We start from the raw sequence: 26,861 nt of genomic DNA, 5'->3' as shown, positions 1-26,861 counted from the left end.
ACACAGATACTTATTTGCTGGCAGCTTTGTTTGATATTGTACTGACTCTTTTGTTCAGGGAGAGCCTGGCAGCCCAGGAATGGTGGGCTTACCTGGACCTGGTGGCCGTGGATTACCAGGACCAAAGGTGATGACATCCAGTAAATCAGTAACACACACACACACACACACACACACACAAACAGACACCCTGAGTGACAAGCTTTGCCTTGCTCATTAGCATTCACTAATAAAAGCTAAACATGAGTGCAGTGGGTTGGTCTCTCCTGTCCATTGTAAAAACTCACCTCCTGTTTTACCTTCATTTTGTGTACTCACTGTCATTGTGTGAACACAGAGAGATTGTTATCAACCTTGGGTGTGCACTTTAACTTCCATTGGTGTGTAACAGTGTAAGCAAAGCGAGAACATGTTCCTGCCCTGACTCTGTTCAGCATAAAGTTAGTGAGAAAAAGATGGTAAATGAACTGCACTTACATTTCTAATCTAATCTAACTTTTCTAATCTCAAGATGCATTACGCTAATGGTCACATTCACCTGTTCACACACACATTCATACAACGCTTGTTCTACACATATACACACACACCCATCCACACAACTTTTGGGGTTCAGTATCTTGACTAAGGATATTTCAGCACACTGGAGGACTGGAGGAGGTGGGGATCAAAACCATTGACTTTGCAACTGGTGGGTAACCCACTCTACCTCCTGAGCTACAGCTGCCCCATCATTCTTGTCAGTTAAGGTAGTCTTATCTGATAGGAGTGATGGCCATGACTACTATCTATGAAGAATAAAACTGACGTGGTTTGCATGTACACAATTAAACATGTATGGTGCGCCTGCACAATCATTTACATTTATATAGTTGACTATATATGTAGCTTTAACAATAAACAGATGTCTGGGGCAAGATCGTCTGGGTCATCTCTGCAAAGCTGTTGCAGCAAATGTTTCTAAAGCTTTTTTCCTGGCTTAATCTCACCTCAGTTCATATTTACCTATTCCACTGCAAGGAGCAGGATTATGTCATCAGTGCCATTCATTTGTGTGTGTGACCAATTTAAAGTGGCCTTGTGGCGTTTTCTTGTAAACAAACAAATTATTTTTACATTCACCATCACTGATCAGTGTGTCTTTGTCATCTAACAAAAGTGTTGAATACATTTCTTTCCTCAAAGTCATTTTTAAATCCTTTGTTGTTTACATGTGTATAGCTAGTTTCTAAGACAAATTGTCATTCGCAACAGTAGTTGCTGTTGCACAAAGAAACTTTTGTGACTTTGAGTCAGGCCCAGTGTGGCAAACTAACTAAAGCTCTCTTCTAAAGTCACTTTTTCAGCTGTCTAGCCATAATATCTGTTTCAGTGCAGTGGTTCAGTTCTCTCTATCCTGCTGGACATGTCTGAACTAGCTGCGACCCCTCTATCATATATATTATATTAGTTGCTTACTATTAATTATTATCACTACTACCAGTGATCCACTAATGAAGGTCGTGCTTTTTATTAAAAGGCACAATTTTTGTTGCCGCGCTTCGGGTCTATATAAAGCCAGCACATTTGAAAGCTATTCAGAGACAAAAATGACTAAAACAAGGAACCTAATGCAGGAAACACACCTGAAGATACAGATTCTCAGCCAGGGAGGGTACAGCTGCCGCCAGATAGCCAGGAAGTGCAGATGCAGTCCTTCAGCAGTTGGATACGCTCTGCAGAAATACAGACGAACCAACAGCATGGAAGACAAACCAAGATCTGGGCATCCAAGGGTTTCTTCAGCAAGAAATGACCGACATCCTGATCTGCATGTGCAGGGAAAACTGCTGAATGACATCACAGGAGCTTCAGCAGCAGTGGTCAAACCAAACTGGCGTCCACGGTTCCACCTGCACTGTACATGGCTGACTTTTAGATCATGGCTTAAGGTTCTACAAGGCTGTCAAGAAGCCCCTGATCAGTGAGAGACAGAGGCTAGCCCGGCGTCATTGGGCCCAAGCACACAAGAACTGGACAGCCAGGAACTGGAAGAAGATTCTGTGGTCAGATGAGTCCAGTTTCCAGCTTCATCCTCCTCCTGATAATGTGAGGGTACGCAGAAGGCCAGGCGAAGCTTTATCTGCCAGCATGTACAGTACCTACTGTCAAGCATGGTGGAGGCAGTATCATGGTTTGTGGATGCATGAGTGCTGCTGGTGTTGGTCATCTCACTATCTGTGATGGAACATTGAACTCTGCCAAGTATTGTGCCATTCTCGAAACCCACATGCTCCCTTCTGCACGTGCACTGTTCCATCGAGGTCAAAACTGGATGTTTCAACAAGATAATGCCCCTCACCACACATCCAGGGCCAGGAGAACTTGGCTGCAGGAGCACTGTATCCAGGTCTTAGAGTGACCAGCTCAGTCCCCAGACATAAGCCCCACTGAAAATCTGTGGTGGATTATCAAAAGGTCTGTTTCAAAGTGTAAACCAAAGAATTTAGAAGAATTAAAAACAATAATTCAAGACAGAATGGGACAAGATTACCCCTCAACAGTGTGAAAGGCTCGTGGGGAACATGCCAGCCAGGATTAGAGCTCTACTGTGTGCTAATGGCAGGACTACTAAATATTAATGTCATAGTTTATTTATTTTTTGTTCAGCTTTGAACACATTCTCTGTTATTTGATGACTTTGACACCAACAATGTTGAGAAGTGACATATTGAAACTGTCAAGAATTTAGTTTTGTTAGTTTTCTTGTAAACAATAAACAAAAAAATCATTTGTATTTGTTTGTGTCTGTCTAATGCAGCCACACCTTTTGAAACACAAAAAAGATTTTTCCCCAAATATTTTATGATAATATTTGAGATTGTAGTAAAACGTTAAGGGTATGCATCAGTATTTTAATTTGGTAGCTGGCTTAGATCAAGCTAATTTTATTTACTTTATATGTTGTTGGATAGATTGGATTGGTCTAGAGTTGAAGGCAGTTGGACTTCTTTTATGTCAAAATTGTACTTAAATGATGTTGTTGAATAAAAAGCTGTATTTTCTAACTGCTTCTCACTGATGTATATAATCAATGCAATGTCAGCATGACAATCCAAATATAATGGAGCAATGGGCAAGATGGAGGCATCAACCCTTAGCATTCAGTTTCTAAATCCATTATTTTTCTATAAAGAGCACTAAAGTTCTCATCAGTGATCATCACTTAAAAGCAAAACTGACAACTGGAAACATTTTCCATTGGTCTTGCTTGGTTAATCTTTGGTTTAAGAGTCAGTTATTGTAACCATTTAATGAAACTGAGTCACTTTAAGCATTCACATGTAACAGTAAAGCATTACCATTGTTGTTCTTATTGCTTTCAGGTTAATATAGGCTGAGGCCTGATTTGTTTGCCACTGTTTATATAGCACAGAATACTTTTTTGGATGTGGTGTATAAATAAATACTGTACTACTTATATTATGAGCTTTTTCTGGTCAGTATCCTTTAGTATGAATAATTTTGAGTGGAGGTGTTGTTCACTTGTCAAATAACAGGGAGACCCTGGGCCTGTGGGACCAGCTGGACCTGTTGGAGAACCTGGAATAGGAATCATTGGGCCAAAGGTAACATGAACAGAATATAATCATCAGAACAGAGTTGCCTTACGTTAAATTTGCAATATACCCACCTGCAAGTCAATATGTTTCCTTTCTTACTGTGTCCCCAACAGTATTTTGACTATCCTCATGTTACCTTTCAGGGTAATAAAGGAAATCCTGGGCCTGTTGGGCCACCAGGGATGAAAGGAGATGGCTTACCGGGACCACAGGTAAAAGATAACAGTCATCAAAAATTAAGGGTGCAATTGAATTACTCTTGTGTCAAATCAATAAGAAAGAAAGGATTATGAATGAGCATCTTTTCCTCAATCATTAGGGACTGCCTGGCTTACCAGGAATGCAAGGAGAGACAGGAGCTGAAGGGAAAGGACTACCTGGACCTAAGGTGAATCTGAAGTAGAGGTGTAAAATTTGGCCTCATGGCCTCAGAGTGACATTTGCTGAGGCTCATGGGAACTGTACCACCATTCAGCATTGAACAATTTAGAAGTATCTGTATGCAATGACCATAGCATATCCTAACCCTAAAGCTGATTTACAGAATAAGTTTGAACTGCTGCCATCAGTTTCCAACAAAGCAAAAATCATATGACCTCCTCACAAATGTGGATATGTATGAAATTTATGGTAGGCCATGTCAACTGATGGACTGGACTGTTGACTTGACAAAAAGAAATGGAACTACAAAAATGGTTGGGCTGCATAAGATGGAGAAATTTTAGTCAGAGCTTGTTTTGTTTATTTTGTGTATCAGGGTGACAGAGGTTTACCAGGGGTCCCAGGCCCATCAGGTCCTCCTGGAATTGGACTTTATGGACCGAAGGTCAGTGAGTGTACATACAATATGAGGGAGATGAACAGTTTCCATTGTCTTTGTAAACCATTTCCTCTGCATATCATAATGATATTACACCTTGACAACTGCCATAATGTATTGTATTCCCAGGGCTCTACAGGGCAGCCTGGTCCACCAGGCCTCTCAGGGCCTCCAGGAGAGGGCATCCAGGGACCTAAGGTAAAGGCAAGAGAAAACACTTGAAAGTGCTAGTATAAAACAAATTTATTTCAGCTAAAAATATGTTGTTCACCAAGGATGGGCAAAGTACTTGTTTTTGATGATTTGGCACCTAGCTATTGGGGAGCTGACTGTGTTGATACATTATCTTGTCTTGCATGAGTGTCCAATCAATCAATCAATCAATAATTCAATCCATCAATTAATCAATCGGTGGTGTGTTGACTCAATGGACAGGACTTTATGGTACTTCTATATGCTGATGATACCCCTTGTTACTCTTACCTATTAATCAATCTTTACTCTTAGGGAGAGCCTGGGTTTCAGGGGCCAGTGGGCCCTCGGGGGGCACCAGGGGACGGCCTTCCAGGAGAGAAGGTACAGACAACACAGCCGAGCATGTGCCAGTAGTAGCATGACCTGTCACATATTGCCTTAGATTAGCAGTGTTCAACATTTGCTACAATAAAGTGCTTTCTCTCTTTCACACACACACATAGGGTGATAGAGGCATTCCTGGAGACCGGGGAAAGAAAGGAGACAAGGGGGACTATGGAGAACCTGGATCTACTGGCCCAATGGTAACAAAGCATGCCCCATCTTCTAAATACTTAACTCTGTGAGACCCATATAGAGACATTTCTGTTTCAGTTACCTTTGTGTTTTGCCTCATGAAGCTGTCATTTTTAACAGTATCATCAAGTTTTACACATCCCAGAATCAGCACAACCTCAGCTAATCATATATGTCAGTCAATAAAGACTCCTATGCATTATTATAGAGGATATCAGCCCATGACACAAAAAAGAAAGTTGCACACACTTCTTTCCTTCTTTACTGTGGTGGAAGTGGTTTGAGTTATACCCATTCCTCTGGGCAGTGGTCATGGATGTTTTTCTTTTCTGCCAGGAATTTTCATTTCTTCCTGTCTATATATATATCTATGTATATCCCTAAATACAATATGCATCATGTTAATTCCTGTCCAGAGTCACAGGGACACCTGACACGCCTGGCTTCAGAATGGGATTATTTGAATGAGGCTCACAACCATAGCCTGTATATAAAACCAAGCCTCTGAATTAGATATTCTGATTGGCTGAAAGGGTACCCACATGTTTACAACATGACTATTGATATCATCAACTAAGATTGTGGTGAGAATTGATCGATATACACCCATATGGAGTGCAAGCAATGCACCAGGCAATAGGTGAGACAATCTGAATCTTTACATAGAAGTTAGGTAAATAGTTGCGTTCAACTTTATGTAGCTCTCTCTCTCATACTCTGATAGAGCGTTGAAAGTCTCTACTTCCTCTGCTAGGTCATAAAATGCTAACACAGCCCCCAGTACTGAATAGAAACCAGCTGGCTAAAATGTAGTTGTTTGAGGTCACGATATACTTGTACTTGTCCCATGGAAATCATCATTCTACCTCTTAATCACAGGGGAGACCTGGAGAGAAGGGTGAACCAGGACTGACTGTAAGTAATGTGACGGGCACAAATGATACAAAACTGTGTGTTATAATGTTAAAATTTAAGACCTATATTTAATGTTCTTTTTTTCTGTGCACAGAGAGAAGAGGTCATGAGAATAATAAAGGAAATCTGTGGTAAACAACACGTTTTGTCAGTTTTACAGTAGTTTACTCCTCAATCATTGGTAATCTGTTTGTGTTGCTTAGCTGGGGCTAATGGTTCTTATAAATGTAAATTAACTGGAGAAAGGTGCATAGAGACACAGTAACACTTTGCTTTGTTTGTTATGTATTTGTATCCATTACTGCACTTCGTTGCAGTTGTTATGTATCTCATACATTTGTTGCCTAGGCTGTGGTCTGAAGTGCAGAGAGAGCCCACTGGAGCTGGTGTTTGTGATAGACAGCTCTGAGAGCGTAGGGCCTGAAAACTTTGAGTTGGTGAAGGACTTTGTGAACGCCATTATCGACCGGGTGTCGGTGAGCCAAGAAGCCAGCCACATTGGTGTGGTGCTCTACAGCCACGTGGACATGGTGGTGGTTAGTCTGCAGCAGCAGTCCAGCCAGGATGATGTCAAGGCTGCTGTCAGGAAGATGCCCTACCTGGGTGAAGGCACCTTTACTGGTAGTGCCATCCATCGAGCCAACCAGCTGTTCCAGGCCTCACGGCCTGGTGTGAGGAAAGTGGCTGTGGTTTTAACAGATGGACAGGCCGACCCCCGTGACGTCATGCAGTTTGAAGAAACAGCCACTGAGGCCCATGCAGAGGGAATCGAGATGTTTGTTATAGGAGTTGTGAACAAGACTGACCCTCTGTATGAAGAGTTTCAGGCTGAGATGAATGTTATTGCCTCTGATCCTGATGAAGAGCATGTCTACCTTATAGACGACTTCAGGACACTTCCTTGTAAGCAAACACACATCATCTCATGTCTCCAATAATACACAACCACACTGTGAACTACTGGCAATACTGGCAAGTTGACATATTTATCAATAGCGTGTGATTTTTTGACATTAATGAAGTAAAGTCTGCAAGCTAGTTCAGGCAGTCAGCACTGCTACACTAATGCAATGGCTTCATTTTAATCATGGTGGTGTACTGAAGGCATGAGTACTCTGCTCAGTCTTTTGCTGAATGCCTTGGGAAAGGGTGTTTATAATGGGCTGTCAAACACAGCCCCCAGTCATAAATGTGTTATGAAAGGTGACATAAACAGAGAATGTCACAGCGTGCCAACAACGCACATAAGTGTCACTGGCAGTGTTTCAAGACAAGTGCAACATTATTGTAAAAAAATATTTATTTGGTTTATTATTCATCCTACCTACCATTCCTAGTATAATTCTTGTTTCTATCATCTTATGTCATGAGTACAACCTCTAACAATAACTTCTATAATGTTGTTACATCTTTGTTTATTTTGGTATAGCTCTGGAAAGCCAAATACTGAGTCATATTTGTGAGCAGGATGACACAATGGCCTTTCTACCAAACTTTCCATCTGTGGAAATCCACCCAGACCTTCCAGAAGGAGGCCGTTCCAAAGAGTTCTCAGAGGAAGAGAACACACAGGTAAAGGTGCTTTTTTATCTCATATGGAAGATAGATTTAACTCTGGAAGATATGATAAACCTCAGTCTTCAGGTGGTGAATATTAACCTTAGTTTTAGGAAAACATTTGAACGCACCTTTAAAATATTCAGAAACTTAATATTTGGTGGCAGGCTTTTAGGAGCTACAATGACATGTAAGACCAGGATTACATGACTGATGAAGGTGGTGGAGCTACCGCTAACACTAGGCAGCTATTCTTTCCCACAGCTGGTCTCAGCTTAGAGGCTAACAGCTCTGTGTGATTTTTTCACAGTGTTACCTTATATATCATCAATGGATGTTTTCAATAAGAATATTTAAAATGTGACATTTGGTTTCTACTTATTGCGAGTGGTGTTAATTGTGTTTTTGGCCCTCTTGGTGACATGGCTGTTGGGATGGCAATGTCACTTGGTTAGTTTTTTAGTCAGTCTGCTACTTTTGTCCAAACAGATAAATCTCTAAGCCTACTGACTTTTGTTTTGTAACATAACAATGAGAGCCTATCCAGCACTGTAGAGTTTGAAGAGTTGATTTAATATGCCCAGTTTACATTCTATCTGTATAATGGGAAAATGTCACTTGATGATGGTGCTACAGGACAGGTCACTATAAAACCTCAGGATTCGTCCTATCTGGACCAGTTTTCTTCAAATCTATCCATTAGCTTTTGAGGTAGTTATGGGTCACCAAATCATCCTCTGGGCACCATGAATATTAACACGTCATGGTAATTGTGTCAATCTGGACTGCTGCAAAAAGCTGACATGAAGCTCACATGGTTATGTTTCTCAAGAAAGTCTCTCTCTATTGAAAAGTAATGAAAGTACTCAACTGAAAAGGATGCATGATAAGAAAAAAGAATACTACTTCTCTACTTCCCAGCATGAACTCACAGTGGAGATAGTGACAGCCCCAACTCTACAGTCCCCTGAGTCAGAGTGGACTAATGAGAATCTGGTGAACACTAAACTGTGGGTGGAGCCCTTGAACAGACTTCAAGACATCACTTTTGGCTCTCCTGGTGGCAGAGGGAAGCAGGTCCCTGGGGTGACATCCGTAGTAGGTTTTCAGGCTCCAACTGACTGGCTGCATGAGGCAAAGAGCACACAGGCTCCAGTTAGCCCTCCTCCTCCACCACTGACACGTATATCAGTGACAGGTAAATTAACAACCAGTGCATAACTATTGACAGTTCTACAGCCACACCTTTTGTAATTTAACTTCCGATAAGTGTATACCACACCCACATCACAATAAAATGCTGGAAATCTTGAATTGTGTAACACATCATAAGTCTGCTTCCAGGGAAGGTTATGTGGATGTGTATGAGTCATGTAAAGTACATTTACTCAAGTACTGAACTTAAATAAACATTCAGGGTACTTGTTCTCTACTTGTGAAATTTCGATTTTATGTTTCTATACACCTCTGCTCCACTATACTGAATTTCAGACTAAAATAATGTGCTTTTTCTCCACTCCCTTTATCTGGCGGCTATAGCTATTAGTTATATGTTTCAGCTTCAGGTTGTATATATAAAACATACTGTCACTTTATAAAATATGCTGCATTGTCATAGACTAAAATACTCAAAAGGTTATCCAGCATGGAGTGATGATTTACAGGTGGAATAGTGCAGGATAAAACCATTTTTCAACAGTTCAAATGTTCTTTGTTTGAATTTTATCTCACTATATATTACAGTGTAAAAGGTATGACCTGCCACCTGTTCAAACAGTCATTGAAATGCAGTTGAAGTGACGGCATCCAAGCAAAACAATTCACTCTTTGTACCTCTCTTGTTCTTTCAGATGAAGGTTGCAGCCAGCCTCTGGACCCAGGTCCCTGTAGGCAGTACATAGTCAAGTGGTACTATGACCCTGAGGCCAATGCCTGTGCCCAGTTCTGGTACGGAGGCTGTCAGGGCAACACAAACAACTTTGAGACTGAGGCCAACTGCAGGAATTCCTGCATCTACACGTAACAGTTGTTTAGAGAAAAGGGTGTGTGCAAAGCTAACATGCTCCATCTGCGTCACTGAGGAATGGAATGGACTGATGACGCTGGCTTTACTGTTTGACCAGAGCTCAGGTCAGTAGCTTCTGTCGCTGTGGTCACACTCTGTTGACTGCTGCAGGTGAAGGAGATGATGGAGAGCTGGCTTGGACCTCCTCGGTGTCTCTCAGGCTCATTCACTCTGCAGGTGTTCCTGTTCAATTCTGAACTGCTGCACACAACATTAGCTGTCTTACCATTTTGGAGAACTAGTTACATCTGCCTAGGATGTAAACCAACTGACAACCAATACAATCTGGAGCATCAAACAGACTGGTTCAACATGTCATCACGAATTCAATTTATTTTCCCTTTCCCCTTCTTTCCATTCTTGTCAAGTTGTCCTTCAGGCAAACACTTACTCAGCCAAAGTCCTCTTTTCACTGGACTAGAGCCAGGGGCCAGTATCACAAAGCAACTTCAACTCACACTGCATCTACACAGAAGGCGTAGTGTGAGGAGCATGTTAGCAGAACAGCAGCAGCAGCTCCTGTGCTCTGTGTGTGTGTCTACACAGTAGGCATTCAGTTCATAATATTGAGTTTTAGGTCAACTCTTGGAAGCATTGAGAGCCCAAAACACAATCACTGCAGTTAGATGTAACTGACACAGAAACATAGACTTGTGTAAAAATATGCTTTGGGATATGTTTATACTCATATATCACAAGACAGCAGCTGAAAAATATGCATGAAATGCTCTCTGTGAAGACACACCATTAGTCTGTTTCTCTGTGGGTTACTTGGAATCACTGAGCTTAACACTGGTGACTCTGGATAACTGATACCAACCGGCTTAGCTAACTCAGAAAAAAATAGGCATATCCCAATATTAAAAATAGTAGTAAGGCTATAAATAAGTGGGGGAATTATTAAATTTGCCTTTTTAAATATGGTTGGCATTTTCAACTTGTTAAGTAGTCTAGACTAGTGAGTATGGAAAATAAAAGGATCACACATAAATTGACTGATTATTCATTTTGATTCTCTTGTTGTTTCATAATAAACAGACTATTATGACATGGCAACACTTAAAAACCGAAGATAGAAATGAATGATAATAAAGCTCTATCTTATATTTATCTTTGAGTTCATTAACAGTGTGCACAATTAATATTCAGCTATAGTCACCATGTATTAGTCTGTTAGTGTGGTAAACTATTCCTGTTTAATTCTACTAATTCTGCTAATCTCTATTGGTCTTTATTACTCATCACTTGGTTTGCTCAACCTGGTTTGAAGTGAGCCAGCTTTGTGATACAAGACAACCCTCAGTTAAGCCCAAAGATAGCTGGATAACCTGGATACTAAACTCTCTTCGTGATATAGACTCCAGGACACATCATGTGATTAAGTAATTTAACATATGTTCTATGCAACAAAACAAACTGTCAACCTCTGCAGTTACTGCAAATCACAGCAGGAGCCCAGGTAATAGTGGTGTCATTCAAATAGAGAGAAAGTGCCAAAACAATAACAATTCCCTGAGATAAGTGGTTCAACATCAGATTACTATCATCATATTTCCTGGAAGGTCTAGTCCTTCTCATATATAAAGTTGTAATTTTTTTTTTTTTTTAATATTACAAGTATATACTGAACTTTTATTTTTCAATTATGATATGAGTCAGAACATTATGAGATTAAAGTTGTAATTTTACAAAAAAGTTGACAAAATTTTAATTTTGTCATTTTTTCAGTGTCCCAAATATGATGATTGAGTGCTTACTGGTGAACCCTTTAGCTCCACATCCTCCACATTAACTGATAAACTGACACATATTTAACACAACAAACCATTAAAAACAGTAATAATATTACAAATGTATCTTCATATTAGTATGACTGTTTTGTACATTTATGACTTATAGTAATATCCTGAGTGTCTCAAAATACAGATTTAATATCATATTATTTAGACAGACCTTTGCAAACAAATGCAATATGGGGGGAGGCTGGTGTCTGTCCTATCTGTTCAATCAGTTATAGACAGAGACAAGCCAAGACAGAACAGAATCAGCTATAACTGACTCATTTTATTTTAATGGCTCTATGTTTTCCTTAATTAGGAGTTCCAATTAGATGCCAAAAATTCAGAGCTGTCAGGTTGGTAAAACAAAACAAAAACAAAAACAAAAACAGCTGATCTGCTTCTTCTGTTGTCTCATGGTTCTGTTCCCTGAGGTGACGAAAATACTAATACATAGTGCACAAAAACATACAGATACATTTTTGAATTACATTTTCTCCTCAAATGAGACTTACTCGGTGTATTTATATTTTAGATCACGGATTGTGTCTTCAAAGAAATAGTTTGCCATTCTGGAGAATATGTATGTCCACTTTCTTGCCAAGAGACAGATGAGAAATTCAGTACCAGTCTCATGTCTGCGCAACAAATCTGAAGCTACCTCCACCAGCCAGCAGTTAGTTTAGACTGGACAGCAGGGGGACCAGCCGTGCCGGAATATTTCCTGGCCACTTCCTCTGATTGCAACCAGTGGAAATAGTCTGTCACATAACTCCCTGTAAAAAAGGGTGAGTTGTTGATTTTTTTTTTTTTTTTTTTTTTTTTGTCCAATTTAACAAGCAACCTATACTGTGTTACTCCATTGGTGGATTTTGTTATAGACACAGCCAGGCTGACTGTTTCACCACATTTCCATCCTTTATACTGAGTCACGCTCACCAATGGCTGGTTGGTTGGTGGTTCTTTGCATTTAGTGTACAGATAGGAGAGTGAAATCAATCTGACCATCTAACTCTCTGCCAGAAAACTAATAAGTCTGTCCTTGAAATGTTGAACTATTCCCTTAAATTTTAAAGCAAAATGATTTCAGGAAACTATGAAAGGACATTTAAAGGTGATTTAAACGCGTCTCAACACGAAGAGCATCCTTGTGATTGTCACTGTGTGAGGGCAGGATTTTCTCTCACGGTACATTAGCAGCAAGTACATACAGGGCAGAGTTAGTTAAAGAATATCAAGGGTGGACAAAGAGATTTCATATGCTCAGTGCAAAGGGTACAATAGATGAACAAAGGTTCATTCAAACTCAAGATCACAATCACAAATTCCATCTGTTCTATGCAGCTTGTTGGGACAGGTTGAACAGGACATAGAAGTCTCTGTTAGTTACTATGACTACCAACTGCACTTACTATCTCTAAATCTGCTCAGTGGGAGTATATGTTGCAATATGTCATGACAAAAGTTTAATGAATGAAAAAGTACAGAGCAAAAAATCTGAATTGAGGCACTTTCACCTGCAATGTGAATATAGTCTACTCAATATGCTGTTGTTACAAACTTTTGGACCCAACAGTGTATAATACATTTGATTTTATATTTTATGGTATAAAATTTTGGTATTTGTCTTTTGTTACATATTGTTTTGTGGGTCAGTGTTTGTAGGTGTTTGTCCACAAAGCAGCAGTGCCTTTAGGGCCTCTTGATAACCTAACAGACCTGTGTATGGTATTTTTATTATGTTGTAGCTACTTCAGTGTTTATTTCCTAAGATTTAGGTTTTTAGTTAAACTTATTACTATTGTATAAGAAGAGACACCCTTGATTGTAAAATGTGTTCTTTTATTATCTCACATTCAAGCACCAGAAGGAATAGTAACTTTAGAACACGTTAAACAAAATAAACTTTTTTTCAATAAATAAAATATAATTTCCTAAGAATCGCCTATTTCAAGAACCTTTTTCATACAGAGATCTGACCTCCAGTATGCACAGAGGTTCTCAGTCCTACTGATCTCAATCCTCTGGCTGTGTCTCATTACAGCAGAGTCGTACAAGTAAAGGAAAGCACAGATGACATTCTTATGGGATTTAAATCCCTAGTTTGATGAGGATGCCACAAATTGGACCAATTCTTTATAACAGCAACAGTTTGGAAAATATGCGTATTTGCTTTGTTTTGAAGACTTAGATGAGTAGGTTGACACCTCTGTCATATCTGTCTGGTGAACTATACCCAGCAGCCATACAAAACAAACCTTTTTCTTGCAGCTTGACTGTTTGGCAGAGGAAAACAATCATGAGGCAGTGATTCTATTTATTTTTAGCCAAAGGAGTAAGCAAGTTGTTCTTCTGATCGCGCACAAAATAGCCCCTGCTTGAATTCCTAATCAGGTGTGCTTAATGCCGTTTTCTACATATTGAACCACTGTACATGCACTAATAGTATGTAATATGAAATACTTTATGTATAATATACTTATAATCAAAACCCAAGCTGGTTTTCTACACTGCCAGATAGTGACAGCATGATGCGATTCAAACCATGTAAGTATGTGACAAGTACCAATGTTGTTGACAAATACCAACTAACTGGAAATCTCATCTTCTCTGTTGAAATAACATTTTGCATTACTTCCTGTACATGGCTGAAATACCTCCTCAGTATTTTACCCATGGATCCCCATCCTCTTGTTGCTGTCAAGCACAACACAGACTGTACACAGATGTTTCAAATAGGAACACACCTTTCAAGTAAATTCCAAGTTTGCAGGAGTCGTTAAACACAAAAACAAGGGAGACAGATAGAAGGCACACACCACCGTAAAATGTGACTGTTAATTACATTTCATTTCTTTCTACACACAAAGTGACAGCTTAGTAAAACAGGCCCATACACACCCCCAATCATCATCAGTTTTCACAGTTGATATCAGACCTTGACAAGAGTACTTAAAGCTTGTCATGGTGAAACCTCCACCTACTTAAGTTATAAGATTATGGTCACAGGAGATTTGATACATTATGATAAATAAATTAATCTTGGCTCTAAAATCGTGCTGATACCCTCAACCCCTCCAGTTAGTGCAGACACTGTGCAGATATCCACATTTTATATGGACTTAGTTGTGGCGTTGAGTTCGATATGTTCATCTGGATTAAATCTGTATTTGTATCCATATGGCCGCAGATGGTACGTCAGGTACTCCAGAACATATCAGCTGGACAGCATAAATGTAATGAAAAGACACAACTAAATCTGAACAGCAACCTGGACCCTGGAGAGAAAAAAAAAGGGGGGGACATATTAGTAGCAATGAAATAAAACTGTGGCTTTGAGGTCCAGCAGCAGGAAGCTGTGAGGACTGAGCACTGGGTTTGTATGTTGGATGAATGTACACCACACACAAACACAGTTCCTCTTCCTTTGCTTTTCTAAGCTTCCCATTTAAACTCTGCCGCTGTCTTGTCATCATTAAGGCTTCAAACACTGCCTTTATTTATGAGCAAGAAAAATTGTAGCTGATTTGGGTTTACATGATGTATGAGGCCCACCTCCTGTTTGTTTTGACTTCCATCTTGGTTGTCAGTAATTAGTCTGGTCTCACTTCATGTGACCCTCTAACCCGAGTGAAACAGATAGGTAAAAAATAATGCTAATTATCCTGTTGTCTTTTATATTCTCTCCTGTCTGCTCTGGTGGTTGGTCGGTTGGAGCCTATCCCAGCTGACATTGGGTGAGAGGCGGTGTACACCCTGGACAGATCACCAGTCCATCACAAGGCCAACACATCACATTCACACCTACAGGTAATTTAGAGTCACCAATTAACCTGCATGTTTTAAGACTGTGGGAGGAAGCCAGAGTACCCAGCACAGGGACAACATGTCAACTCCACACAGATAGGCCCTGGGCTCGAACCCAGAACTTTCTTGCTGTGAGATGTCAGTGCTAACCACTGCATCACCATGTCAAGAGCTTATTTACATGTTTGTTTGGTAACACTCAGTCTGAAGGGGTGTTCATAATGTGCTGGTCTAAAACTGCCATAACTGTGTGTGTGTGTGTGTGTGTGTGTGTGTGTGTGTGTGTTTATGTGTGCTTTAATTTTAAAGGAGGCAAACATGTAATGTAGGTCTGTCCCACACTATACACTGACACACTACCTCCACCACCCCAACCTCACCACCAATATGAACTGATTAAGAAATGCATGCAAGGATAAGGAGCATCTTGTGACATTGTGCTCATTTCATTAAATTTCCTGAGACCAGTTTAAATCCAGATTCTTATTAGATTTTTTTTTTTCCATAGCAGTGCATACCTCTACTGGAGTGTAGTGTTCGTAAAGCAGAAACCAAGGCCGTGGTCTTGGGAACTGTCTGACCAGGTAATGGTCTGGAGGGTAAGGATGAAATGTTTGTCTCCCCTTCATGTCTCTGGAGTCTGCTGGCTCCACCTTCATTGTCTCCATACATTTCCCCAGAGCCATGTCCTCTATGGTGGAGAAGTGGGTACATTCCCCTGAGTCGAAGCCTTTGATAAATCTTCTTAGTGCTTCCTTACTAAGGACGTAACCTGCTCCACCACTCATGTAGCCTTGCAGTGATGAAAGGGGCAAATCTTCTGCCCAGGTACAACGGCTTCTCTGGATCATATTTGGACAAGGTGTAGCGGAGGTTCTCTATGACCACGAATGTGTCATCGTCTGCTTTTAGGAACCAGTCTGCTTCGTCAAAGTGGTGCTCGTGGATGTACTGAAAAGCTCGAATGGTCTTCCAGTAGAGGTTGTCCCTCCCCTCGCTCACATTCAGCTCCACGGTGGGGAAGTCAGTCTTGACAGAGCTCATGTACAGCACCCTGTCACAGCGCTTGGCCCATGTTTCTCTGATGTGCTTGGTTCGAGATTCCAGGTTCTTGGGTCCCGTCATGATCCAACATAAGATCCGTGTTGTGTGAGAAGAATTTGCTGCTGAGCTCTTGCCCTCACCTGGGGATATACAAGCACAAAATGTCAGAGGGGTGTTGCATGTGTATTTTAATTTAAGATTAGATTAGACATTTAATCTAAGTAATCTCTACCTACATATTCCATTAAATCTAACATGTGATCCAGTTCCACCACTATGAATATAATGAAATATTCTCATGGTAACATTATCTACAATACTATCCAATACGGTGATTATTGATTGTGAAAACAGTGTAGTGCCCCTGTCTTTGTTAGCAGTTTGATTCAGATTAGCTGTAAAATACTGATCAAAGAAAGGCAGAGCAGACACAGCAGGACTAGCAAACCTGGACATGACTTGCTAGGCTGACATGTGGTTGCTTTATGAATGCTGATTGGTAGTGTTCAGTGAAAGAAAAGATACAGGAGGAAACTTTAAAAATAAATACATTCAGTTGGCAGTTTATTAGGTACACTTAGTTTTTTTTTTTTTTTAAATCCTACCTTCATGCATGTTATAATATTCAGTTATAACAGTATAATAATAAGATAATTTTGGAGAATGTACTTTGCTCTGCTGTTTATCTGTATTGTATTATTCAGAGAGAAGTGTCTGTTGTGGGGTAGACAAAATAATTGAAACACCTGTCCATATAATGCAATAGAGTTTTCCATTTTCATACACATTGTGACAACCCTCTCTCTCTGGTGTTGTGCCTGTGTCTTGGGGAGTGGCTGTTTGTCTTACAATTATTGGAGAACAGTGTGGCAGAGGGACATCAGCACCTGAGCTTGATAGTGACTCTGACACACCTGGGCCCTGTGTGCCAGTGATCCTAATAAAAATCCTTTCAGAGCTCAGTTCTGGTTCTGTCCCCCTTCTGCCTGAGATGCCCATTTGGTTTTGGTTGGTATTTGGTTTGGTTTGGTTGCTGCAGCTTACAACATTACATACTCACTCTTCACTAATGCACTCACTTACACTACTGATCTTACTGACTACATATGCCACTGTTGGTTTAAGTTTTCTCCTAGGTTTATTCATTCTTTTTAAATAAAATCATTTCTTAACTGGACCTGTCGTGTGCATCTCCCTCTTTTGTGCGGCCTGGTTTGTGACAAGTCGTTGAAGAATTGGGATCATGCCTGTACCAGTACCCTCTGTGTTTAGGTGATGCAGCTTGGCTAGTTGATGTGGTTGCTTTGTTTGATCGTTGTTCAGTTAATGAAGTGTTTGGTTCAGCAGGCAGGTCAGGCATGAGCTGGCAGCAGTGACTGCATGGGACGCTAGTGTGCTAAGATGTGGTTTTTGTGGAGTTTCCCTTTGTTTTTGTTTTTTTCTGTGTGTGTGTGTGTGTGTGTGTGTGTGTGTGTGTGTGGTGTGCAGTCAGAGCAGTTGTCTCGGGGACACATCCTGAGCTAATGATTGGGTAACCAGTTTGTGGGGGCCTAACCTGGTTACTGGTTTGAGTGTTTAAATAACCCACCGCTAATCTGCATGAAGACTAGCCATACGTGACACACACTAGTCTTGGATAGGCAGTGACACTATCAGTGTCACGTTTGTGCACTAGTTCACCTGGGCAACACTGGCTGTTGGTTCTGTTTTTGTTTTTTCTTTTTCTTTGCTGGGCCTTTAAACCTAGCCAGGTAGGGCAGGAGTAGAGAATTTTGTTGCTGCTCCATGTACAGGGTCATTAGACCGGTGTACCGAAGATCAGCTTCTCAAAATTGCTGAAAAATATGAAACTGATTTGAGTAACCTTGGTGATGTAAAGAGAATATAAAGGCAAGGGTTGCAGTTGGTTGAGAAAGGGGTGCTGATTGCCAAGCAGGAGAGTCCTGGTCCTGGTCAGCACAGTTGCTTTCTGTTGAGGCAGGAACATCAACATTTGAGCAGTAAAAGGAATTGCTTTTGTTAAAGTTATCTCAAGAAAAAGAGAGACAAAAAAAACTGGAAAGTAAAAAGGAACTGGAGAGGCCAAAGTTTGAGCTAGAGAAGCAGAAGCAGGAGGTGGATAAGCAAGTGGCAATTGAACATTTCCGGCGTGACACAGAGCAGGCAAAGATAGCACTGCAGACTGCTAGGCTGGGATTAGTTAGAGATAGTAAACTTTCTGGGGCTGTGTTGTGTGAGGAAGGTTCATCTTTGCCATCAGGGTCTTCTGATATTGGGAGTAATTTAGAGCTAAGTTCAAGAAAAGGGATCCAGATGTGTTTTTTTACTCTTTGTTTGAGCAGATTACACAGGCAAGAAACTGGACAGACACAGAACTAATTTTACTGTTGCAGTGCGTTTTATCAGGAAAAGCACAGGAGGCATAGGCATCTTTAAATGATGATAACTTATGAATCAATCAAGGCCACTGTTTTACAGGCACGAGTTAATCCCAGAAGCATATCGGCAGCGTTTCAGGATGTGGGAAAAAAAGAGTTAATCAGTCTCATGTTGAGTTTGTGAGGGAGCTGACTAACCATAACTACCATCTCAGAACAGTTCAAGAACTCTCTCCCTAGGTGGGTGGCCACATACCCTACTGAGCACAAGGCTACAACTGTCACTGGGGCTGCAGAACTGGCTGATCAGCTGTTCACTTTGGGGGGTTTTCAGGGAAGGGGTCCCAGGGAGCTCCTCAGAAAGGGGAAAATGTGTGCAACTACTGTCATGAGGCAGGCCACTGGAAGTCAGACTGCCCAGTGCTTAGGGCTAGGAAGCAGTATATTGGAAGCAGGCATGTAAAATCTCCTGGTCTTGTGGATGTGGGAGTGCAGCGAGATGACCGTACAGTCCTATCTGCCTTTTGTGAGGGAGGGCTATGTAACACTGGCTGGTAGTGGCATTAAAGTGCCTGTTAAGAGACACTGGTGCTTTCAATTCCTATATTTTACAATCAGTTTTGCCCTTTTCTGAGAAGACTGATACTGTGGATTAAATCTTTATGTGGAGAATGGGGCTGAATGTGTTGCTGTCCCAGAGCATAGGATGAACTTCAGTTGTGACTTGGTGCAGGGTGAGATGCTTGTTGGAGTCAAGACCAGTGTTACCAGTGGGAGGAATTGATATGATTTTGGGTAATGACAGCTGTATCTGGAGCAATGTGTCACCAGCTCTGATAGTGACTCTCTCTCCTTTGGGCCCAGAACAGCCTGATGAAAGTGCTGTGCGCTTTCCTGAAGTTTTCCCTACATGTGCAGTACACTGCGATGAGGTGGCTGGGTCTGAGGCACGGTGAGGTGATAGTACTTGTCATGTTACCTGTTTCTGTTTCTCACAGTGAGCTGCAGAGTGAACAGAGAGTTGATCCGTCCTTGGAGACATTGAGTGTGTTGTCAGCAGGTCAGGTAAAAAAAAAATGTTGCCAGTGGCTACTTTCTTCAGGATGGTATTTTGGTAAGGAAGTGGTTGACCCATGGAGAGGATTTTGTTGGGGATCCCATTTTTTAAGTTGTGGTTCCATCCAAATACCATTCAAATGTCATGTGTTAAGGCTGGCTCAGGATGGGTCAGGACACTTGGGTGTCCAGAAAACATATGACAGGATTTTGCGTCATTTCTTCTGGCCACAGCTAAAAAAAAAAAAAAAAAAAAAGGCTGTGTCTCTGCTCATCAGAAACTGTGGTACTTGTCAGCTAACGAATGGGTATCTCATTATTGTGTTGGGCCACTGCCCTGTGCGAGGACTGGCTCACAGTATTTGTTGACGGTCATGTATCTGTGTTTGGCATCCCCAGAGTCATACAGAGTGACCAGGGATCAAATTTTTCTTCTCACCTGTTGGCCCAAATGTTAAAGCTGCTAGGAATCAGGTATAACCAGTCCTCAGCTTATCATGCACATAGTCAAGGTGCATTGGAGCATTTCAGTACATTGTTTTTTGGAGCTTGGAGTTTAGTGCATTTTACTTCTACAACATTTCACAGTATAGAAAGAGGATGACATTTGCATTGAGTGAAGGAGCAGCCAATATCTTCACACATCACATCCGTGAGGTTTCCTCGTGTCAATACAATCAACATGTTCACTCAACATTGGACTGTCACAATACTGTATGCTGGAAACTGCAAATCACTTCCACATCTTTTCTCTAGAATTAGCACTGACCCAAAGTACATGCCACTTCTTGTTCTCACATTTCTCTCATTTACCTTTTTCTTACTTTATAGTCCTACCAAAGAAACAAAGGGAGTGCAAAAAAGAATTGAATGCATTTGTTTCTTTTTGGATTTTGAAAATTATTATTCAATATGCCGGGTTAAGGTTGTTTCATAACACACCAATAGTTTCTGCTATACAGTTTACAGTGAATGTAGTTAGTTGTTATGGTGAATCAGGAAACAAAATCAACTCTTAGACAAACTACTGCCCTAAACTTTAAAATGACCTCATGGTGAGTTTGAAGTGAGGTCATGTTTACCATGTTCACCAGAAGAGTCCATTTAAACAACCTGCTGATGTGGGGTTACCACTCATAGTGGTATTGAGAAGTGTGCTGATTTTTTGAATATTAAAAAAAAAAAAAAAAAAAAAAAAAAGCCAAACCATTGAAAGTTACTTTTGTCTATTCTCAAGTTAAATATTTAAAATTCTACTACAAATACTATTGGATGCTTGACTTCAGACTTCAGACAAGAAAATATGATTTCTTCCAGTAGAAAGCAGCACTGGATATATATCCCATTTACTTTTAACGGGGTCTGTTGGGAATGGGGGCTGGGAATGTTTGGACCAAATTGCAGATAAAGAGACTGTAACAAGTAAAAATAGGGAAAGTAAAAGAATAGATTTCTAATTTCTAATCAGTCTACTGTAGATATACTTTGTCATTGTCTCTGCCAACTTTACTGTTGTGCTGTGCTGCAGCAGGTTAAATGCTGCTTCCATGACAAGTGGTCTTGCCAGCCATTTTTATCTTATCAGGAGGATGCAACACACAAAAAGCTGTGCTACCCTCCAATCTGAGGGTAGCACAGCACTATTGTCAAGTCTTGACAATAGAAAATGCTAGCAGTGATGGAAAGTAAGTACATTGTCCTACACTGTACTTAAGTATAATTTCAGTACTTTGAGTATTTCCATGTTATAATACTTTATACTTATGCTCAATAGGTGTATTACAGAAGGGAATATTGTATTGCATTTATTTGACAGCTGTAGTTAGGTTGTACTTTACATTAGAAATGTAGTAAAATGCTGTTTACATACAACTCATCAATACTGATAATCCAGTAATGTAACAATAGATGTGCAAGTTCCAGAGCAGTGATGGTGACTCCACACTAAAGAATACAGACGCCATTTCGGAGGCATTAATAATTGTAGCTATGCTTCCTGATGAGTGAATAAGGCCTATTGTGTTCATTGCACAATGAGGCAATAGGTACTGCTGCTGGGAAATCAGGTCTCACTCTGTGACGCCCATGTGTATTATATATCCTTCTTCCCTCTTGACTTCTCACCAAAAAAAAAATAATAAAAAATAAAATAAAAAAAATCACAGAGAAGACAAAATGTATGCTCAACTACAGGGCCAGCTGTCAATATGGCCTTTAACCTGTCACCTGAATTATTATATAGGCATCTTTCTTACAAAATGTAGTTTTAAAGGATAATATGCCTTAAAAACAATACTGATACTGAGTGGTCATCAGGAAAGCTGAGACTTTTCCTGGTTGGCCACTTCACAGACCAGTAGCTACACACGGAGAACAAACAAACAAACAAATGGTGATCAGTCCAGTTGAGGAGGCTGCATGGGCTGCTGTGGTTTTGTGTGGCTGTCATCCCATTCACACTGTCCCCCCCCCCCAGCAAACCACATTTGGTTTGTCCACCTGCTTAGAGCTTATATTTTGGCATCTTTATCATTGTTTACACTGGCACAGTCCTGCAGTTATGAAGATAAACTCAGGAGGTAGAGGTGCAGAAATACACAGAGCAGTCTCAAAAACAAATGAATAAATACAGGCACTCTACAGTCCACCCTTCCCTTCCCCTAATACATGCATGCATATACACACATATACTCACACACACACAGCATTTCAAAGCACCCCCACTCTAGCACACGCTGACATACATTAGTGTAAAGGCATAAATACTTCATATACAGTGGTGGACTGTGTGATCCCTGACACCCTCCCCATAGAACCTTTTGCTTAATAGTCTAATTGCCGAAAGAACAATAGACCTGCTAAAGCTCAGTGTTACTATTTTCCTTTACAGAATCCTAGCAACCTGAGTGAGTGAGTGAGTAGGGTTACTCAGAATGTCAACCTTCTACACTGAGCAGCTGATGTCTAGTCTTCAGTGGGACAAGTGTTAACACTATCCTCTCAGAAAACGTTGTGGGGACTGAGGTGCACCTGCTGTTTTTAGGCACAGGTAGAATCAGAGACTCTAAAATGCTGTAAAAACGAGTGACATTGTTTTTGTTTTGTTTTACTTCACTGCATTACAAGACAGACCAGCAAAATTAGCTTGAGCACCGTCATTGGTGCTGAAGACGCCCCCTGTGCTCACTTCAAATTCACTGACCTCTGACATGATGAACCAAGACAGTGCACATACATTGAAAAACAAACCATAAAAACTGAAAGTCTGACAAACCAACAGCATTCAGACACAATGGATTTAGATGCTAATTTCCTCCATCAATCATGATGATATCCAGAGAACTAGCACGCACGCTGCAGCTCTCTCCTGAAGTGACTGTCTGTGCAGCTGCTGCTAACGCTAGCTTCAACCGAATGTGCGGTAGCTACTTGTAGGTTTGGTTTCGGCAGATGCAATGCTGTTGTTTTCATCCTTGTCATCCACAGTAACACTATTAATAACGTCTGTTTTGCAAAAAGTTACTGTTTCTCCAGTAAGGTTACTTGAGGTGTGTGTTTTTGCTCACGAAGCAAATACACACCATTTTCCACGTTTCTCTTTCTTTCTGCTTGCTGTTGTCCACCATATGTTGCTCGTCTGTGTGGAAGCAGCTTCCTGGTGGAGGAGTTGTCTCTATTTTTAAAAATTATCTAAATGTATTTTTGGATACATCCCTACAACTTTGCTTCAACACAATTTAGACACACTTTGTGTTTCATTTTTTTTGGGTTATATTTTTAAAGTTTACAGTTCCAGAGCTAGGACAGTGACATTAAAATGCTGACAGTGAAAATAAAATTTGGCACTTAAAACAAAACCCAAACTTCAGTTTAGGTTTTGTTTCACTGTACAACATGACTCACTGAATTGCTATGAAGCAGCAGTTATTTTGTGGAATTATGATGTAGACAAAAGCCAATTGACACAAGCATGTCACCAGCACTGTGGTGTCTAAAGTCAAAATAATAAAAACATATGAAATACTTGATACAGTGTGATGACTGTGGAAGATGCTTCCATGCCCAGTGTGTGGCAGTGGACAGCACAGAATGTGAAAAAAGGCTAAGAAAGGTAACTTGCAATGCAGATACAGTGTTTTTTTATGTGGTGTGTGCCGGGGAAAAGAAAATCTTACTTTAAACTGAACCTGTGAAATAGAACTGCAGTTATAATAAAAGTATATTGTATGAGGATCTCTGCCAACATGCCCAAACCCTCATGTCTCTCTTCATGAGGGTTTGGGGATGTTAGTATCTGAGGGAGGACAGATACTTCTTCCTCAACAGTGGCCAAATTTAAACCAGGTACAGTTTTTGCTTGTTACAGGCGCAGTTTCAGCTTTTTACTCGCACAGGGTGTTTCATCTCCTGATTTCTGATCGGCTCATCCTGCCTCCTGCTGCCCACCTCTCTCACACCTCCACAGCTCTGAGAGCAAGTTTCGCAATATATTTATTGGACAAGTGTTGCTAAAATCAAGGCATACAAATTAGTGACTTCAACAAGATAAATCAAGCGAAGGAAAAAAACAAAAACAAAAACAAAAAACTAATCCAAACTGTACAACACCAGTACTTTTGTCAGTGTCAATACAACTTTTTTCAAGTACAAATATTTCAGTGCCAGTGTTTTCTCTCTCAGTTTTTGTTTTCACTGTCAATTTCTCTTTTCAGTGTCAAAATTGTTGTGCGTCACTGTTCTGGCTCCATGATTCAAAGTTTTGGTGATTACAAAGTTCCTGTCCTTGCTGCGAACGACGTTAATGGGGTAAGCGATAACACTGATGATCTTTTATTACCATCAGTACCTGTGTTACACATGTTTGTCACCACTTGCAGGTGTGCAGCTGCAAGTTCGCCAGGGACCAAATTTGAGCAGAGAGCAAACATCGGTTTCTGCGTCATGGTAAAAATCATGGGATCATGAGAACAAGGTCCGTGACCCAGAGACACAGAGGCATTCTTCACAGTGGAACAGAAGTTCTGTTTATTTGTTTTTGTTTTTTTCTTCTTGATCTGTGTTTTGTTGTCATATTTTTGTCTACAAGCTGTCGAATTTTATATTAACCCACGTAACAGTGAACAGGTGCTGAGTTATAAATCCTCCTCTGCATTTATTTTAAGGCTGTTGAGCCAGACCGCAGGTATAACCGGTTTAATCTAACTGATAACATTCTTATATATTTCCAAAATACATTCGCGGACACTGGTCAGACTGTAAAAACATCAGGGACAGTCCAGAACTTCATCATTCTTTATCTAAGAACCTCTATCTAAACAAATCAGAGAAGTTAGAGTTAGAAGTTCCCCATTTATTACACACACCTTTGCAGGTGAGATACAGGTCAGATTATACAAGTACGGAATAATTAAAGGAATGTTCACCGAATGAGCGAACACCGCACTTGTACCATCCACATAACTGGGAAAGATATGTGAAGTGCACCGCATTCCACCGTTACTGCGCTTTATACAACAGAACAGAGATGAAACGATCCGGACACATTAGAAATCCGAAAATTAAATATAACAGTTTTAACTTAATATTAACGCAATATTGTGATGACTGCTCAACATGCGAGGCAAATGAAATAGAGCAGAGTTGGTGTTGTTATGGCGTCATCACTGACATGCAAAAAGTAGAATAAAACGAACTGAATAATAATAATAATAATAATAATAATAATAATAATAAAGTGCCTACCTGCGTGTACATGTTGTAAACCGGGTTTGGCATTTCTGATAAAACGTGTGTCGTGTTCCATATAAAAGTTGTAGACCAACAGAAAGCGAAGGCAGAGAAATCCAATGAGCAGTCCAGTGGTGAAGAATAAATTAGACGTGATGTGTCTCATTCTCCTGATTCGCCTGTCAGACACAATGTGGGATTAGACAATTAGTGATTAAATCATTAAATGGACTGTTTACATGTGGTAAGTGATTTGCTTTATAGTTATTAGAGTAAAGTTTAAACAGAGCAGAAGTTCCACAGATAATATTACAATGAAAGTTTAAAGAATTAAGATACAGTAACTGAGCTGTGAGAATAACCTGCATCAGAAATGATGTTTCACCTCGTAAGGAAAGAGCCCAGTCCTCAGTTTTCTGCTTCTTGCTTCAGGGGAACAAAGACAGCACGCGCACAGTCAGATCCCTTCTATCCTCCACACAGGTGTACTCACTAAAACTGATTAGACCTCCTCAGATACAAACCAGGTGGAGCTAACAGAAACACATCCCGACGTCATCAAACTCCTCAGAGAAGCACAAAAAGAGGAGAGAGAGGGAGACGTAATATTGCACGTGCACCAGGAGGAGAAGGAAATAAGAAGGAAAGTATCACCTAATGACTCATATACTGTCAGCTTGGAGCAGTAGCATACACTTTGCTATACGTGTCTTACAGACAAAAAAATATATATAAACGATGACAGAATGTATACAAGCGCTCATATAGTACATTATTAGTATAAAGAAATGTAAATATTTAGAATATAAATATGTTAAAAATAGATATAAATGAAACTAATAAAAAAAAGCATAAAACAAATAAAAATTTGTAAAAATGAGACAATCACGTCAAATCATTTCATATGTGAAAGTTTAACATAAGTCACTTTATTCCTAACACTGTGATACCTTGCATGACTTGATAAACAATCTGAGAGTTAGTGGTGATTCTATAACACACAGTCAGAGCCTCAAAGTCCCACAGGTGGTGTGAGGCTTTCTGCCTGAAAGGCTGTAGGAAGTGCAGTGAGGTATTAGTCCACATACAGTTGAAATTGTGGTGGTTGAATTGGTCAAAGACAGAGCTCTCATCCAGGAAAGGGTTTGTGTCTTGTGTTATTTTCTGACATATTATTTTCATTTTTGTTTTATTATTATTTCCAGTTTTCAGTCACAGTTTGGTTACGTTTAGACACCAAATCTACTTAGTTAGGTTGCCTTTCTGCCAGATAAGATAAAGGTACAGTTTAATGACGTTTAATGGAAAAGTCCAACATCCTGGGAAATATACTTATTTGTT

At 40.3% G+C, this 26,861-nt stretch overlaps 2 protein-coding genes across 2 annotated transcripts in view; one reads left to right on the top strand and one right to left on the bottom strand.

Moving 5' to 3' along the window:
• The window catches only part of col28a1a (collagen, type XXVIII, alpha 1a), a 36,272-nt gene extending 22,608 nt beyond the window's left edge, over window positions 1–13,664 (top strand). The window contains exons 22-35 of the mRNA XM_051069138.1: window positions 59–127; window positions 3,540–3,608; window positions 3,746–3,814; window positions 3,922–3,990; window positions 4,360–4,428; window positions 4,552–4,620; window positions 4,930–4,998; window positions 5,121–5,201; window positions 6,073–6,108; window positions 6,203–6,239; window positions 6,457–7,011; window positions 7,526–7,680; window positions 8,587–8,863; window positions 9,516–13,664. Coding sequence (XP_050925095.1) covers window positions 59–127; window positions 3,540–3,608; window positions 3,746–3,814; window positions 3,922–3,990; window positions 4,360–4,428; window positions 4,552–4,620; window positions 4,930–4,998; window positions 5,121–5,201; window positions 6,073–6,108; window positions 6,203–6,239; window positions 6,457–7,011; window positions 7,526–7,680; window positions 8,587–8,863; window positions 9,516–9,688 — 1,797 coding nt within the window. The 3' untranslated portion in view covers window positions 9,689–13,664. The remainder of the gene's footprint in view (window positions 1–58; window positions 128–3,539; window positions 3,609–3,745; window positions 3,815–3,921; window positions 3,991–4,359; window positions 4,429–4,551; window positions 4,621–4,929; window positions 4,999–5,120; window positions 5,202–6,072; window positions 6,109–6,202; window positions 6,240–6,456; window positions 7,012–7,525; window positions 7,681–8,586; window positions 8,864–9,515) is intronic.
• Window positions 13,665–13,805: 141 nt separating this feature from the next.
• Window positions 13,806–26,033, bottom strand: c1galt1a (core 1 synthase, glycoprotein-N-acetylgalactosamine 3-beta-galactosyltransferase 1a). Its single transcript, XM_051078799.1, is given in 6 exon segments — window positions 13,806–14,725; window positions 14,727–14,786; window positions 15,834–16,112; window positions 16,114–16,499; window positions 25,536–25,699; window positions 25,883–26,033. Coding segments are annotated over 5 exon segments (981 nt in total). The 5' UTR covers window positions 25,687–25,699; window positions 25,883–26,033; the 3' UTR covers window positions 13,806–14,620.
• Window positions 26,034–26,861: the final 828 nt, after the last annotated feature.

This window comes from Lates calcarifer, linkage group LG3 (assembly GCF_001640805.2).
Source record: "Lates calcarifer isolate ASB-BC8 linkage group LG3, TLL_Latcal_v3, whole genome shotgun sequence".
NCBI lineage: Eukaryota > Metazoa > Chordata > Actinopteri > Centropomidae > Lates > Lates calcarifer.
This window is presented reverse-complemented; position numbering and strand designations above follow the sequence as displayed.